Source organism: Halichoerus grypus, chromosome 5 (genome assembly GCF_964656455.1).
Source record: "Halichoerus grypus chromosome 5, mHalGry1.hap1.1, whole genome shotgun sequence".
In the NCBI taxonomy this organism is placed as follows: domain Eukaryota; kingdom Metazoa; phylum Chordata; class Mammalia; order Carnivora; family Phocidae; genus Halichoerus; species Halichoerus grypus.
The window spans coordinates 124,429,537-124,447,750 of NC_135716.1; the positions used below are offsets into that span (position 1 = coordinate 124,429,537).

Consider the following 18,214-nt stretch of genomic DNA (forward strand, 5'->3'; position numbering starts at 1 on the left):
TGTAGGACTTGATCTCATGACCTGAGCTGAAATCAGGAGTTGGAGGCTCAACCAACTGAGCCACCCAGGCAGGCCGGGTCTTTCTTTTGCATGTGGATATCCAGTTATTTCAGCAGCATTTGTTGAAAAGATTTTTCTTTCCCCATTGGTTTGTCTTGGTACCCTTGTTAAAATAATTATCTTTTAATATAGAATCTATATAATTAATAATTTCTTTCCTAATAATTGATAATTTATATTTTTTTCCTAGTCAGTCTGGCTAGAGATTTATCAGTTTTGTTGATTTTTTTCTTAAAGAACCAGCTTTGGGGGGGTTCCTAGCTGGCTCAGTTGGTAGAGCATGTGACTCTTTCATGTAGTTCTCCAATTTTCTAATTTCCCCTCTTTTGACTCATGGGTTGTAATTTATTTTTGAGATATTTGGGGATTTTTGAGATATATTTTTATTATTGATTTCTAATTTAATTCTATTGTAGTCAAATTATGTGATTTGAATTTGTTAAAATTTATTATTCTTTACAAATACCTTTTTTTTTTTAAGATTATATTTATTTATTTATTTGACAGAGAGAGACACAGCGAGAGAGGGAACACAAGCAGGGGAAGTGGGAGAGGGAGAAGCAGGCTTCCTGCGGAGCAGGGAGCCCAATGTGGGGCTCGGTCCCAGGACCCTGGGATCATGACCTGAGCCGAAGGCAGACGCTTAACGACTGAGCCACCCAGGCGCCCCCCAGATAACTTTTTTCAAATAATTTAAACTACTTTTAAACTGTTTTAGACCACTTACATTTGAAAGGCTACACTAAAGTAATTGTTGATATAGGTAAGTTTAAACCTCCTACCTTCCAGTTTTTAAAAATTTCTCCTATATGTTCTTTATCCCTTTTCCCTTTTATTCTGCCTTATTTGGATTTTTTTTAAATGATTTTGTTTTATTTCCTTTGTTGGCTTATTAACTATCCATGTGTTTCATTTTGTTTTTCTTTTTTTTTTTAAGGGTTGCTTTAGGTTTCATAGTATACATCTTTAATTTACCACATGTATGAAGTGACACTATACCACTTCATGTGTACTATTAGAATCTCTTGGCTGTTTTGCTATTACAGTTTACTTCCATCTATGTTATAAATTTCACAATATATTGGTATCTTTTTTTGTTAAAATAATCAATTCTCTTGTAAAGAGATTTAAAAACTAAGGGGGAAAATATTTTATATTTATTCTCATTTACCATTTCCTGTGCTTTTCATTCCTTTGGGTAGATCCAGACTGTCGTCTAGTATCCTCTGTCCGAAAAACTTCCTTTAACATTTCTTATAGTACATGTCTGTTGGTGATGGTATCTTTTAACATTTACAATTTAAAATCATCTTTATTTCATCTTAGTTTTTGAAAGATATTTTCTCTGGCAACTGAATTCTTAATAGGTTCTTTCAATACCTTAAAGATAAATTTTACTATCTTTAGCTTCTTTAATCTTTGGGTTTATTATTTCCATGAAATTTGAAAAGTTTTGGGCCATTATTTTTTCTGACATTTTCCCCCTACTTCTGTGGTTTTTTTGTTTTTTTTTTTAGATTTATTTAGTTTTGAGAGAGAGCATGCATGTGCACATACAGGTGAGTGCACACATGGGAGTGGCAGAGAGAGAGGGACAGAGAGAATTCTCAAGCAGACTCCCCGCTGAGTCCAGAGCCCCACGTGGGGCTCAATTCCAGGACCCTGATATGTCCTGAGCCAAAACCAATAGTCAGATCCTTTAACCGACTGAACCACCCAGGTGCCCCTTTCCTACTTCTTTTGGATACTCTGATTACCCATGTACTGGCATGCTTGATGTTGTCCCACAGTTTATTTATGCTTTTTTTCCCTTCAGTCTTGTTTTCCTCTGTTTTGTTTTGTATAGTGTCTGTTGCTTTGTCTTCATGTTCATTGACATATTTTCTTCGCAGTGTCTAATCTCTTGTTAATCCCAGCCAGCATTTTTTTTATTACTAAAACAATCAAATTTCTAAAAAGTCTTTCATACCTCTACCTAACATGCTTAATCTTTCCATCGTCTACCTTTTTGAACCTAGGAACTACATTTAATCTTTTTTTTTTTTAAGATTTTATTTATTTATTTGACAGAGAGACAGCCAGAGAGGGAACACAAGCAGGGGGAGTGGGAGAGGGAGAAGCAGGCTTCCCGCTGAGCAGGGAGCCCGATGCGGGGCTCGATCCCAGGACCCTGGGATCATGACCTGAGCCGAAGGCAGACGCTCAACTGACTGAGCCACCCAGGCGCCCCAGGAACTGCATTTATAATAACTGATTTAATGTTCTTGTCTAGTAGATCTATTATGTATGGATCAATTTCTGTTGATTATTTTTCTCATTATGACTGGTATCTTCCTCCTTTGCATGTCTGCTGATTTTTGATTGGATGCAGGCATTGTCAATTTTACCTTGTTTGGTGCTGAAATTTTTTGTATTACTATGAATATTCTTGAGCTTTGTTTTGGGACAGAGTTAAGTTCCTTGGAAATGGCTTTATTATTATTACTTTTTAGACTTGCTTTTATTCTGTTAGGTGGGACCAGAGTAGTCTTTAGAGCTCATTTTGCCCCACTACTGAGGCATTGCCCCTCTGAGCACTGTACTTGATATCCTGTGAATTAGAAGGTTTTCCACTCTGGCTGGAAGGTATACAGACTGTTGCTGTCCCTGGTGGGCCGTGGGCAGTGTGAGCCATGGACGTGGTATGCTGGAGCTTGTGAGAGCTGTTTGTTAAAATGTTAGGAAGTTTCAGAGCTGGTTTAATTCTTTTTTCTTTTTTCTTTTTTTTTTTTAAGATTTTATTTTTAAGTAAACTCTACACCCGCCTTGGGGCTCGAACCCAGAACCCTGAAATCAAGAGTTGCATGTTCCACTGACTGAGCCAGCCAGAAGCCCCTGAGCTGGTTTAATTCTTAATAGAATTGAATTGTATACACTTATAATTAAATCTGTTACATTAAGAACAAAGGATGATGCCTCAAAACTCATTACCTCTTTATTCTATTATTATATATTATTTTTGTGCACAGGTGGTAATTTATATCTGTTCTATCTCTATGGTAGAAATACTATATAATGTTTGATGTGCTACAATGTATCTTTTTCTAATTTAGCACTCAGTGATAGTTAATAGCTTGAAATTGGCTGCAGGTGGGAATATTCATACCACAGACGTTGGTAACCCTGTAAACCAGGAACTACAAACCACTAACTGCTCCAGGTTGTTAAAAATTTTCCAGCATACCCCTGGCTGTGATTATCATTCTCTGTGTTCCTTATAGATGGTTTTCCAGGCCTTTTCCAGGCCTTGGACATGCACACTGATCAGTACTCAGCTCAAGGCTGAGGGGGATCTCTGTAGATCTTCTCATGTTCTGGGGACCGTAGTTACTTTGGCCTTCCCAGACTACTCAGTTCATCTTTTTAACTCATTAATTACCCTCCACACTCTGTAGTCTGGAAACTCTCCCATCAGTAAGCTGGAGCAGTTATAAGCTTTGCCTCATTTGTTTCTCCTCTTTCATTGATCACTGTCCTATGTTACATTGTCTGGTTTCCAGTGTCTGAAAGAAAAATATGTTTTCATATTGTCCAGATTTTTAGTTGTTTTTGGTGGCAGCATAAATCTCATTCCTGTTACTTTGTCTTGGCCAAGAGTGGAAGTCCCTTGGAAGCATTTTAGTCAGGAGAGGGACGTAAGTGTGCATTTTAGATCACTCTGTAGAACATGCATTTATAAGGGATGAGACTTAAAGTAGAAGGACCAATTAAAAGGCAGGTAAGTTAGTTTATGTGAATGATGAAAGCCTAAGGTTGGTCTTGGATGTTGATACTACAGAGGTGGGATACAATATGGGAAATATGTAAGGGAAGATCTACTGCAGGGTTTCTAAAAGGATGGATCATGAGCTATTTGCATCTGAATCACCTGTGGTATTTGATAAAATGAAGATTCTGTGTCCTGCCCCAAGTTTATTGAATCTGAATTTCTAAGGATGAGGTTTAGAAGTTTGTAGTTTATTTAAAGATTTTATTTTATTTTTTAAAAAAGATTTATTTGTTTTAGAGAGGGCACACTCAAGCGTGGTGGAGAGGGGCAGAGGAGAGGGAGAGAAAATATCAAGCAGACTCCCTGCTGAGTGCAGAGCTTGTCATAGGGCTCAACCCCACAACTCTGAGATCATGACCTGAGCTGAAATCAAGAGTCTGATGGTTAACTGACTGAGTCACCCAAGTGCCCCTAAAGATTTTATTTTTACATAGTCTCTACCCCTAACGTGGGGCTTGAACCCACAACCAAGATCAAGAGTCACTTGCTCCACTGACTGAACTAGCCAGGCACCCCTAGAAATTTGCATTTTAAACAGGTACCTAGGGTAATGCTTATGAACACTAAAGCTTCAGAAGAAACTGATGTAGCTTTTTTCAAAGTATGATCCATATCCTTGGGGAGCTCCTACTTTGGAATGACCTGAAGTGCTTAATTAAAGATGTAGATTTATGCATGCATATCCAGAACTACTGAATCTGAATTTCTGGGGTGGTTGGGTTCAGGAATCCCTTTTTTTTTTTTTTAATTTTATTTATTTATTTGACAGAGTGGGGAGAGAGAGAGAGAACACAAGCAGGGGGAGCGGCAGGCAGAGGGAGAAGGAGATGCATGCAGAGGGAGAGGGAGATGTAGGCTTCCCACTGAGCAGGGAGCCCGATGAAGGGCTGGATCCCAGGACCCTAAGATCATGACCTGAGCCGAAGGCAGATGCTTAACCATCTGAGCCAGTCATGCGCCCCAGGGTTCAGGAATTCCTTAGGCACACTAGTGTTTGAAAACCAGTAAGCTAAAGTACTTCACAGACATAATCTCTTCTGAACTTCAGAGTAACCCTGAGAAGTACTCCTGTTTATTAGATGAGGAAATGAAGCATAGAAGAGCAAAGTGTCTTACTCATGGTCAGATAGTTGTTAGTTATTTTTGATGGTAGGGAATCATATTTCTGTCTCCTTCTATCAAACCCATGCTTCTGCTACCTTTCTGTTGACTGTGAAATATAGGTTTATCTCTAAAATCTTTTGAAGGCATCCAAGACGCAGAAACTGTGGTTCCAAACAACTTAGGGACCCAGGAAAGTGTGCTCTTCTTTGGTTATACTTTGCACCAAATATTCAATTTAGTTCTCTATAGCAAGTGAGTGTGATAAGTTTAATTGTCTAGCAAAGGTGTTTCTGTCCCTGAGCATTATTCTAATGCTTTTTACAGCCACCTTTGAATGTCCTCATCTGTTTCTTTAAAAATCATTTAAAGATAGGGTATAGTGCACAATTCAGTATTTTCACTTATAACCACTGAAGAATTGGGTACTAATATGAATCTCTATATAACTTTTGTCCTGAAAATTTTCTAAGGTTCTATAAAACTAAAAAAAGTTTCAGTGCCTTATAATTTAGGTTGCATTTAGTTTAGACATCACAGTTTTATAGTAAGTTGTGTAGCTTATAACTTTGTTATATCAGTAGAACTGGTAATATTTTCTAGTGGGATTTTCTGTAGTCTTTTGAAGTGATTTCATATGTGCCATGAATCTTAGATCCTGTAATCTATTTAGCACAGTAGCACCAGTGTTAGACTGCAAATAGTAGGAAAAGTAATTCTTTTCAGTCAAGATTGGTTTTGGATTTGCCTTTGGAATTCTTGAATAGTCTGTTGATTTTATTAGTATGTGAAAACAAGCAAAGTTCTGTAGCAAGGAATAAATACGAAGGCCTTAGGAATAGGATTTAAATGGTTTTCCATTTTGTATGCTTTTAAAAGACAAAATAGCTAAGTTTTTTAAATTTCTGGAAGTTACTATAGTTAAATAATTCAAATAAAAAATTACTGTAGCTATCACAAACCAAAATACTTTATCTGCTCCATTTGAAATGTATAGTGAAGGAAACAAAGAATGCAGTGTAAGGAGTATAAGAATTTTGGCTAGTTTAATTTGTTTGTTACAAGAGAATATATAGCAACTTTTAAATTTAGGAATAAAGCTGTTAGTGTTTACACTAATAGTGTTAATTTTTTATGGTATTGTTTAACATTTGTAAACAAATGAATAGACTTGTAAGTGCTTGATGGTAGATATCAGTGTTTCTTAAACACTATTCCATTGTCTTGTTCTCTTGTTTTTTTTTTTAATTGAAACATAACCGGCATAACATTATATTAAGTTTCTACTCTAGTATAATGAAACTTTTCACTGGTGAGATCTGGCAGGTTGACAACTCCACTGTCAAATTTTATTCACAAACAGGTGTAAGGCTATCTTTACCTACCTACCTACCTACCTACCTACCTTCCTTCCTTCCTTCCTTCCTTCCTCCCTCCCTCCCTCCCTCCCTCCCTCCCTTCCTTCCTTCCTTCCTTCCATTCATTTTTGAGAGAGAGAGCGAATGCTCATATGCACATGCCCACACAAGTAGGGGAGGGGCAGAAGGAGAGGGAGAAAGAGAATCCAAAACAGGCTCCATGCCCATCATGAAGCCCAACTTTGGGACTTGATCTCACAACCCTGAGATCATGATCTGAGCCAAAATCAAGAGTTGGACACCTAACCAACTGAGCCACCCAGGCACTCTAGCTATCTGCATTTCTGTGTAGATTTTTGCTTTTTCTTTTTATTATATAGGAATTTGGAATGGCATACAATGGTAAATCATTTTAGAATGCCATTCATAATATGAATGAGGTTTTTTGTAGCTCATGTTTTTCTACTAATAAACTGGTTGAAATGACTTAAAGTTTTATATAATGCTTTTTTTCATGATTATAAGCTCATTGATGTGTTTCTCAGAGTTGTAATCTATAATCTAAAAATCTTAGATTTTTAAGAAGCTTACTTTTAGGGAATGTTTGGATAGCTACTGTTCACAAATTATTCGTAGAGGGGTAAGACAAAATCATTACTCTAAAAGACACGGAATGTTTTAAAGTCACGTTTAAGAGAAAGTCATGATCTTTTTTACTGCATTTTTAACCATTATAGATTTATTGTAAAACACACATACACACACAATACTTGTTTTTTTTTTTTTTTTTTAAAGATTTTATTTATTTCTCTGACAGAGACACTGAGAGAGAGGGAACACAAGCAGGGGGAGTGGGAGAGGGAGAAGCAGGCTTCCCGCCGAGCAGGGAGCCTGAGGCGGGACTCGATCCCAGGACCCTAGGATCATGACCTGAGCCGAAGGCAGACACTTAACGACTGAGCCACCCAGGCGCCCCAAAATACTTTTCTATTAATGCCTGAGCAATTACAGGCTTCTGGAAAATGAGCTATGTCTACATTGGTAGTTAGAAAAGGAATCTGTAGAGCTCTCAAATTTGTAAAAATTTTAATTTAGAATTAAATTTTGAAACATTTTATGTGGGTACTCTGAGAAGCATTGGTAAGAGTGTTAGCAAATCATCTTAGTCTATTGAAGATAGCACCTATTTTGTAGCCTAATATAAGGAATTATTTGTGCAGCTTAGTAGAGAATGCAGTGTGTTATCTAAGTGTTTAGAAATATCACTTTTATCCACATATCTGTAAATAGTAACACATCCATAGTGACTATATTGTGGTTTCCCTTCACAGATACCAAGTTGTGCTAGTACATCCATATAAATAATTAATACCTGAAGTCTCAATGTAACATGGACATTAACTGTGATGACAGATAAATACAGACGCTTGGGAATCAAATACTAGGCGAAAAACACTTTTAAAAAGGTAAGAAAAAAATGTAATCTTAATTAAGGCCAAGGGGGCTTTAGTTAGTAGAAGTAATTGACTAAAGTTTCTTTTTCAGTGTATCAGGCTTTTAAGAAACATATCTGGGTGATCCTGTCTATCATAATACTGTTAGAACTCAGCTGTAAGTATCGGTTCTTCTGTGAAAATGACAGTTGCAGATATCCTTGCCTGGTAAAAATACCATAATGAGTGAGGTTCCTATAGTAAACCCAATCCACAATGGGTAGAAGGTGGCCAACTGGAACTGGAATAAAGTGCTAGAATGGGCATGTCCATGTGTACTCAGAGATACATCTTAAATTGTGGATCCTCTGCCCCTGATGTTTGCCACCCCCACCACACACTATAGAATGTAACGTTTTGCCATGTTTGTGAAAGGCTTTCAAGGTTGGGTATTAAGGAGTTGGCAGTTGGAATCTTTGTTGTAAGATGAGTGAATTTTCAAGTCAAGGGTTACTTTTTGTAGGATCATGTTTTCACTGTGCTCCCTCCTTATGTTAACTTAGAATATTTCTTAATGTAGTATTAAATAATTTTATTTAGACAATTTTCCTGCGTTGTGTTTTTCACGAATTTACAGGCGATATCTGGGAGAGGTTGCATCTGTAGATATTAGATTTAGTACTGATCTCCTAGCTTACTAAAACTGTAATCTGTTTATTTTTACCAGGCAGTAACTCTAGTTCACAAGGTTTGTTAACTGCATCAGTTTTAAAATTGTAATCCTTCACTGTGAAAATCTTTTAGAATATCTACTTTTAGAATACTTTCATGTTTATAATAAAGTGACGGGCTGCATCATAAACATCACTAGTCTTTTCCCTGGTGTTCCTCCTTGTTTCCAGATGGGCACTTATGATAACCATTTAGCCAGATTCTCTGAAAAGGATATCATATATACATTATTATAAAGTAAAACTCTTAATTAAAGAGACTGTCCAAGAAATGGAGTATACTTAGATTAATTAAAATATCTGGCCAACTGGGTACTAAAAGCAGAAAATCCATATTGTTTTTGTCCTAGTTGAAAATCCATATGCCAAAAATAATAGAAATTTTTCATGATAAGAGAGTCTTAAGGCACTTTAGTAATCATCAGGGTTATCATACAGATGTTTGAAGACTTAGTTGATTCTTTGGTATGCATAACTTAAATTATTTTTGTTGTTCAGTCCCAGTTTTGAATACTTGAAGGCCAAAGTTTGGGAGGGCCTCTAGAATAAGAGTAAGAGATTTTAAATTCTGTATGAGAAATTTTATCAAAGGCAGTCTTTGGGTCACCTCAACAAAATATTGCCCGTAGACTCTAGAGAAGAGTGGAGTCACATTTTGATGCAAACTAGTAATAAGTTGTTATGAGGATTCAGTATATTTCAAGGTCTTTTTGGTTTGTTTTTGTTGGTTTTTAAAAATCTTTTCCAGTTTCTTGGTATCTCCGAGGCTACAGAGTTACTAAGATGTTACTATGAATAGATATTCTGTTATCTGCTGTTTCCTCTTATAGAAGGGGTAAATCTATTAGCATAAGTTAATTTGTTTCTTTAATTTTTTTTTTATTATTTTATTTTAAAGAAAGGAATTTAGGAGGTTCTAGTATTCTCCATGGCTGAAGCTGAGAGTCTGAAACCCTGATGCTTAAGCTCTATTCTAGATCATAGCTCCAACTCCTTCAGGATATAAGGAAAAGAGATAATATTTCCACAATGATAGATCTTTGGTTGTACAGGTAAGTTATTTAGTTTTGCAGTAGTGAAGACAACTATAGTTTGATATTTTTTGTGGGAGGGTTGACTTGTTACATTTCTATACTTTCTTCTGCATGGCATTTTGTGCAGTCTGGCTGGCAGTTCATAGGAATGTGGAGCTATAGGGAATGGGTTAGGGATGAAATATTTTCCCACTCTTCGTAACAGGGGTATAAATGAAGTGACTAAGTACACTGGAATCTCGAGAGCATTATACCTGTCTTTGACACCCTAGGTATTTTTGATTCAAGGGGCATTATGAAATTCCTTGACTTCTACTTCTCCCCAATTTTTTTTTAAAGCATGTATTCATTCAGCTTTCTGTCAATGTATCTATGTTATCTATATCTATCTGTCTCTCTTAATGGGGAAGAAAGAAGAGATCCCTTTATGTAAGGCAATACATAATAGAATTCACAGCTTCAAAACACAAATATTAAGAACTTTAAGTTGAATTGCATAGGTGGGTTCCCATGTTTCACTCTCCTACTTTTAACCTGATAGTGGTAATTGCTCAGCTGAAGAAATTTGTCTTAAAAAAATTGTGTGACAAGGATGGTCTGAACCGTTACTAAGCAACTCATGTTTCTGTTCTAGGTAGAAATCATACTGGTAACACTTTCCAGTTGCTCTTGCTCTTTTTGCCTTTCACTTTGGTTTGGTATGGTATCATGACCAGTTTCCTAAAAATTGTTCAATTAATAAAACTAAATATTGTGATAATAAATACCGGCTAGAACGTTGATGTTAATGGACGATTGCCAGTCCCTCAATTCCCAAAATAAACCATACTACTTTAGTAATTATAGTGGAGCAGAAGGTTATAGGCATTATCTTTGAAAAATCTTTTTGAGATTTCTTTCTCATAAGTAAAGGTGATAGCTAGAGTAGTGTTTCATTAGGTGGACCGTTTTAGTTTAATGTTTATTCCTTTTAGTTCATATTGATGCACTTCTGCAGATGGGATCACAGGGCTGGACATTTATGATCTGAAATACAGCTGATACTGTTTCAGAATCCTACAGTTAGATTTGAGGTGTAAGTAGATTCAAATTTGGGGGGAGGATAGTTCAACAGCACAGGTGAGATATTAGAATTATAGGTAGGATTTGGGGCTTAATATGAATAGACAGGTTGAAATTTGGTTGACTGTCCTTGATGTGCTCTCCAATAGGATGAAAGCTTATAAGGGTGGAGAAGAAAGGATGGGAGTCTATTTAATTCTAGTGATGGGTTGGTCATATTCTCTTCTGTTCTAGGAAGTGCCATATTCATTAGTTGGTAGATAACATATAGGAAAAACTTCATTCTAGTTGCTAGATTGCGTTTTGCCATATGAATATGTTAACTAACAGTTTCTCTTAATTCTGAAATTAGAGTGATTGAATTTCTAGTTCTAGTTGGGAGCTGGCTAAGGTTTTCACCATGTGCCTCCTATTTAGTTAACTAGCAAGGGTATTTTCTGAGATACTTAATTTGTAAATAAGTTCCTTTCTGTTCCCTTAGTAATTTAATTTTTAGCAGGAATATAATTTTGTGCTCCAAACCTCTTCACTGAATTTCTTCAGTAACTGTATTATGCAGCTAAAATGAGGAAGACAACTGCTTTAGTCTATAATACTTAGCTAAGCATGGCAAAACAACTTTGAGACTTGGTTGAGATAATTAGGACAGATTTAGTCCCTTTTTGGTAATCGAAATTTGCGCTCAGTTTATTAGATAACTACAGAAAGTATGTGCCTTTATATATGCCTATTCAAAATAGAAAAGATGAAGAAAAAGGTTAGAACAGAAGAAAACAAAATCGGAGGGAAGAGTGTTTAAATTTCATTTAGTCTTCAGAATTTTTACCATTTACCTTAAGTGCATGCAGTAGTCAGGCAAGAGATTGAGTCCTCTCTTTGGTACTAGTTCAGCCAAAGTAATCATGGCTTTATTTATAAATTTTTATTACTAGACTCAAATAAGGAATTAAAGGATATATTATACATAGATCTAATTTAGTTTGAACCTGATGACTGTATTATTTTAAAAGAATACTGTCTGGATGTAGTGGTCTAAGTCGGTGCTTCTCAAATCCTGAACGGCATGTAAATCACCTGGGAATCTGATTAATTGGTCGGTCTGGGGCAGGGCCTGATATTCTGCATTTCCAGCAAGCTTCCAAGAGTTGCCATGATGCTGGTTCTCAGGCCACACTTGGAGTTTGCAAGAGTTTGAGGTACCAAAAGCGTCCTTGTATAAAACAGGTTCGCTTTAAATATGGCTCAATAGCACAGGATTTGAGAACTGTTACTAAAACGGACTTTATTGTGGTTGATGAATGGAATAAAAATGCTTTTTAGGGATGAGAAGAAGCAAAAAGAGGTTTCATCTTTCATATTAATCAGTGTTTTGATCACTGGAATAGTGAAGAAATAGGCCCTCATTAAGGTGGTGTTTTATAATTATACATATTATGTATACATGTATAATACTATGTAATAATAATGTTATATATGTTCTTTACAAGTAACTGAGTAGTAATAATAATAAGTTTATTTTATTAATAATGACAAGGCAGAGATTTTGCTTTCATTTAGATTGGTATGGAAAGAAAAGAAGGGCTAGGGGTGCCTGTTACTGGAATCCTTTGAAGTTTATATGCCCTATTTGGCATTACATTTTAAAAAGTAAAGATTAAGAGATTCTTTTTGTGTGTTTATAAAATATTACTATTGACAATATTATTTTTGAATCATAAATTATGAATATAATCAATTTTTGAATAATGAATATAATTAAATTAGTGTTAAATATATTTGCATTAGATTTTGTAAGTAAAGTTTAAATATGTTTCTTTGTGTATTTATATAGGTAATTAATATTTAAAAATCAATAACCTTCAAATTTGAGAGTTCCATATTTGGGTATATGAAACAAATAAACTGATTTTAACATTTTTTAGTTTGTGCTTTTTTGAAATATCATTTGAAATTTAACTTGAATTTTTTGTAATTAAAAGTGGGTATTTATGGGACATTCAATATTTATTACCTGTGATTTAAAATAGACTGTAATCTTCATGACAAGATTTAAGCAAAAGAGAATTACATGTCACATCCCTCTAATGAATCCCAAAATAGTAAAAGTTGACTATGTGAAATGTATTTCTAAGTTCTGATTGGAGTCCTGTATTTGTTGTTCATGAGATGGCTGTGGAATTCTCTGGAGCAAATTATCATACTCTAATCCCAGGGCTGGTTTTGTGAGTCTTGTAAGATTTTCAAAAATTGTTAATTAAAAATTGAAAAATATGCCTTACTCTGAAACAAAATTAAACTCAGTCAACTTACATATTTTTTAGGAAACTTAAATTCATTTGTCAGCAGGGAGAAGCAGGAAGACAGTTCCCTTTAATGTTTCTTTTTTTTGTATGTGGCAGCATGTTGCTATGGCTTCTGTAGTTCTTCATAACCTTTCTACTGTTAAACACTTCTAGTTGAGGCAAAGGAGAGGTTATATTTGGTTTGCAGGGGAAGGGGTAGAATGGCATTTGGAGGGTTTATATGAGAAGGAGACTATGGAAAGCATGGCAAAGGGAGGCGGGAGGGTACTATGAAACTACCTACTACAGCCATTATTGACCTCTTTCTCTATCCATCCTACACCCCATTTGGAAGTTAAGCAGTGAGGTGGCAAATTATCTTGTGAAAGCTAAACAGAAGAGGAAGAGAAGAATGGATACTTGAAATGTTAATAGCTCCTTTACTCTGCTTTATGGGAGAACCTTTGGAAAATAATAACCACTCAAGAGTTTATCCAGATGGATCAGTCAGGGCATTTTTCAATTTCCTTTGCATTTCTATCTTAGAAACACCAAACATCCACACCAGAAAACCAGCTTATCTCCCAACATGCATCAAAACTGTGGCATATACGTATATACAGGAATTCAAAGGAGAAAGTGGGGTTATATATATGTAGTCCTGATTTCTTAGATGTAATATTTGCTTTGGGGCTCCTTTTCTTTTTCTTCCATCCTCTTCAGAATATTTCCTTTCACTTGCTGATTCATGGCTGTACTTCTACAGACTAGGGAGATTTGGTTTTGCTCTGTTTTCTTTTAGCTGTTGCAAGCTAGGATTGTGATACTATTCATCTGCTTGATTACAAAAATTCTACCGCAACCAAAATTTTTTGGATGTCACATAGTTTGTCGTCGAAGGATTTGACCAAAAACTCACTTTTGGTCTGCTCTGCTCTACCAGTTTACCTCCCAGGAATGTTTTGAGAAAACATAAGAAATGATTGGAATAGTTTTTGTGATAATTGCTATCTAAATTCAAGGGTATTATTTTAATAACCAAGATGAAATCCTGTCTTTCAGGGAAATCTTTTCTGGGCCCTTTGTGCCTGTGTATCTGAGAGGCAGATACACAGGAGGCAGGTTCAGGGCATGGTCTCTAGAGCCCTGCCCTGCCACTTAAGCATGTGGCTTTGGACAGATCACTTAAACGGTACAGATACCTCACCCTCCTCATTTGTAAAGTAGGGATGATAATAGCACCTATCTTAATTGGTGTGAGACTTAAGTGAGTTAATGTATGTAAAGCATATAGAACAATTCCTGGAACATATTAAGTGTCATGTAATTGTTAGCTATTATTAATATCGTTTTTGGAAATATTAATAAAAGAAATTATATCACGTAATTTATTAATATTGGCTATACTTGGATTTAAAAGTTAATAGCTTTATGCTTTTGTTTTAGGTATATTAACTATTACCTTTTTCTCATTATTTTGTTTACATTTTTGAAGGTTTCCCAATGAGTGGATCATGATGACCGTATTGTAGGGACTTGCCATAGTATGGCTGCTTCCCGATCTACTCGTGTTACAAGATCAACAGTGGGGTTAAACGGCTTGGATGAATCTTTTTGTGGTAGAACTTTAAGGAATCGTAGCATTGCTCACCCTGAAGAAATCTCTTCTCATTCTCAAGTACGATCAAGATCACCAAAGAAGAGACCAGAGCCTGTGCAGATTCAGAAAGGAAATAATAATGGAAGAACTACTGATTTAAAACAGCAAAGTACTCGAGAATCATGGGTAAGCCCTAGGAAAAGAGGACTTTCTTCTTCAGAAAAAGATACCATAGAAAGGCAGGCTGTAGAAAATTGTGAGAGAAGGCAAACAGAACCTGTTTCACCAGTTTTAAAAAGAATTAAACGTTGTCTTAGATCTGAAGCACCAAACAGTTCAGAAGAAGATTCGCCTATAAAATCAGACAAGGAGTCAGTAGAACAGAGGAATACAGTAGTGGACAATGATGCAGATTTTCAAGGGACTAAACGAGCTTGTCGATGTCTTATACTGGATGATTGTGAGAAAAGGGAAATTAAAAAGGTGAATGTCAGTGAGGAAGGGCCACTTAATTCTGCAGTAGTTGAAGAAATCACAGGCTATTTGGCTGTCAATGGTGTTGATGACAGTGATTCAGCTGTTATAAACTGTGATGACTGTCAGCCTGATGGGAACACTAAACAAAATAGCACTGGTTCATATGTGTTGCAGGAAAAGTCAGTAGCTGAAAATGGGGATTCGGATACCCACACTTCAATGTTCCTTGATAGTAGGAAGGAGGACAGTTATATAGACCATAACGTGCCTTGCACAAATTCAGAAGTGCAGGTCAAGTTGGAGGACCACAAAATAGTAACTGCCTGCCTGCCTGTGGAACATGTTAATCAGCTGACTACTGAGCCAGCTACAGGCCCCTTTTCTGAAATTCAGTCATCCTTAAGGGATTCTGAGGAGGAAGTAGATGTGGTGGGAGATAGCAGTGCCTCAAAAGAGCAGTGTAATGAAAACACCAATAACGCCCTGGACACAAGTCTTGAGAGTATGCCAGTCTCTGGAGAACCAGAATCTTCTGTTCTAGACTGTGTTTCAGCTCAAATGATGTCTTTATCAGAACCTCAAGAACATCGATATACTCTGAGAACTTCACCACGAAGGGCGGCCCCTACCAGAGGTAGTCCCACTAAAAACAGTTCTCCTTGCAGAGAAAATGGACAATTTGAGGAGAATAATCTTAGTCCCAATGAAACAAACGCAACTGTTAGTGATAACATAAGTGAATCTCCCACAAATCCTGATGAAATTTCTCAGAATGAAAAAGGAATATTTTGTGACTCTGAAAATTATGGGAGTGAAGGACTAAGTAAGCCACCCTCAGAGGCAAGACTTAATATTGGACATTTGCCATCTGCCAAAGAGAGTGCCAATCCGCACAATACAGAAGAAGAAGATGATGATCCTGATGTTTATTACTTTGAATCAGATCATGTGGCACTGAAACACAACAAAGAGTATGTGTAAATATGGTAACCATGAATTCTGCTTTGTTTATTATTCCCCCACGTTTTCAGTATCTGTTCATAAATGTCTATTCATAGCATTTTTATTATAGCTAAGATTAATGCTTTAGCTGAAATTTTAGGTTTAACATAATGATTATCTCAACTCTTAAAAAAACTCCAAAAAAAAGAAAGACTTTAAAACTCAACTTTATTACTCTTCTCAATGGCTATATGGTTTTTCTAGTTTTGATATTTCACACATCTCAAATAGAAAAGACGTGGAAACGTGGTTGATGGCGTTTTTGTTTATTAATAAGTTTTGTACCATTTCAATTAATTTGTAAAATGGAAACATCTTTAGTTTTCACAATACACTTTGGATTTATAGTTGTAGAGCTTTATGAAGTGTCTGTGCCTTCCAGACAGCGTAGAACAATTAATGAGTGCTTAGACATCATATAGATGAGGGAAATCTGGCAGGCTATCTAATTTCCAATTAAAACTTTTCATTTAAAATGTACTTTATGCATTACCTTTGACTTTCGTGATTTGCAGAAATAGATATTACTGCTAAAACTATGATAGGTAATTGTATATTGTAATTAGCACATTAGCAAGAGTTATAGTTGGCTCTATAGTTTACATAAAGTATTTGAGACAACTTTCTCCTGATTCTAAATTAGAAGGGGAGGCTATCTTAAAATGCTGTCATTTAGCCTTTGTAATGAAGGTACTTTTAAAAATAGAATGTCCAAATTTATCACAGTTTTGCTTAGATTTGCTTTAAAGTATTCTGGGTAGTAACACAAATGAATTGGAGCTAACTCTAAATAATCCTGAAAGGAACATTAATGAACGGTGAACAGTGCTTATCATGAATATCGTGATCAAAAACAGTAAAAGACATATATGAGTTAATCACATTTACTCCTACAAAGTAAGCTTTTGAATTACTAGCACAGATTTTATAGGCTGTGGGAAAACACTGATTTGAGAAAACTTTGTAATGCTCTTATTGTGACAATTCCCAGATTCTGGTATGTATCAGATCAAAATACCAAATCCTAGTTGTGGACCATGACATAATATGGTGGCCTTTTAGCATGTTTCTTCTCTGAAAATTTTCCTTTTTTTTTTTTTTTAATAAAAGATATTTTACTAGTTTAGTAGAGAGGTCATTTTATCCGAGCATTTTATTCATTCATTTTGTAAAACGGTTAACATTTTTATGTATTTGAAATATTTGAAGTCCAATTTGAGGTAGAAAACTCAATAAATGAATAAGTGAAGTTTTTTCCAATTTCAGATAGAGTTCTTACCATTAGTATTATGCATCAGTTTTTAAAAACAGAGTTGTTAATCTGCAGGCAAAAGCAGCAGAGCATATGTTAGAGAAAAACCAAGAACTCAAGAAGTGTACATTTTAATAAAATGGTACTCATTTCTGTTCTTTTTATTGTTTCTTTGGCAAAGAGATGCTCTCTTAAGGCTTAGCTGGTATACTGATGGAAAATATTTTCCCATTAATTCATTATGTTACATTTTTTGTTGGAGCTCTCCTGATGATCATTCTCAGGGATGATAAACCTATAAAACAATTGTCTAAGGATAGTGGCCATAACATTTAAAGAGTAATGTTCCATATTCTTAAGCATTTGAGAATGAGAATAATATAGTTTCATGGGTTTCTCACGGTGTGCAAAGTCCTTTGGAATTTGGATGGTAGTTGCTTTTTGGGGGACAGTATTTTCAATTTAATGCCTCATTCGGTGACGTTGGGCAAAAGAAATAACTCCTCCTTGCTTTTTTGCCTTCCTCCAGTCCTTTGAAGGTAGCACCTTTAGACACTTCACTTTTAACTTTTTTTCCTCCGACGGAAGCATATTGGGAAGAGTGAGATGGAGTGAGAGCGTCTTGATTAGCATCTTGGTTAGAGATAATTTAAAGAAAATTGAGAGAGGATGTTTGATCATGTTAGATGTAATCTCTTTTCAGTAACGTCCTTTTTCCTTTGCTTTTTGTTTAGAGCCGAGAGTTGGTTGGATATAATGTTGGCTTTTTTTTTTTTTTACCCAAATTGTCATTGTAAAAAATAGCATCATGATACCCATCTTGTGCTTTGAGGTTTCAAGTTAATTTCTGTCGGTTTGAAAATGCATTTGGGGTAAAGAAAAAAAGATAAATGGGTAGATGGAATAATACTCTCCTGCACATGCAGGTGCACACATACACCCCCATCAAATATTTTTTTTTTCTTTCTTATTCTCTTCATGCTAGTAAATTTCCCCAGATAAGTGCCTTTGAAA

General features: G+C 35.7%; 1 protein-coding gene across 8 annotated transcripts in view; it reads left to right on the plus strand.

Annotated features, from left to right (window-relative positions):
- ZZZ3 (zinc finger ZZ-type containing 3) overlaps window positions 1-18,214 on the plus strand; it is a 110,808-nt gene that overhangs the window by 33,943 nt on the left and 58,651 nt on the right. For 4 of the 8 annotated variants that reach the window (XM_036113360.2, XM_078072883.1, XM_078072879.1 and 1 more), the window contains exons 2-4: window positions 7,659-7,793; window positions 9,390-9,543; window positions 14,365-15,917. In XM_036113360.2, the coding sequence (XP_035969253.1) occupies window positions 14,416-15,917 (1,502 nt within the window). In that variant the 5' untranslated portion in view covers window positions 7,659-7,793; window positions 9,390-9,543; window positions 14,365-14,415. Of the gene's footprint in view, window positions 1-7,658; window positions 7,794-7,872; window positions 7,939-9,389; window positions 9,544-14,364; window positions 15,918-18,214 lie in introns of all 8 variants that reach the window. The other 4 variants (XM_078072881.1, XM_078072884.1, XM_036113363.2 and 1 more) reach the window with 4 other exon arrangements.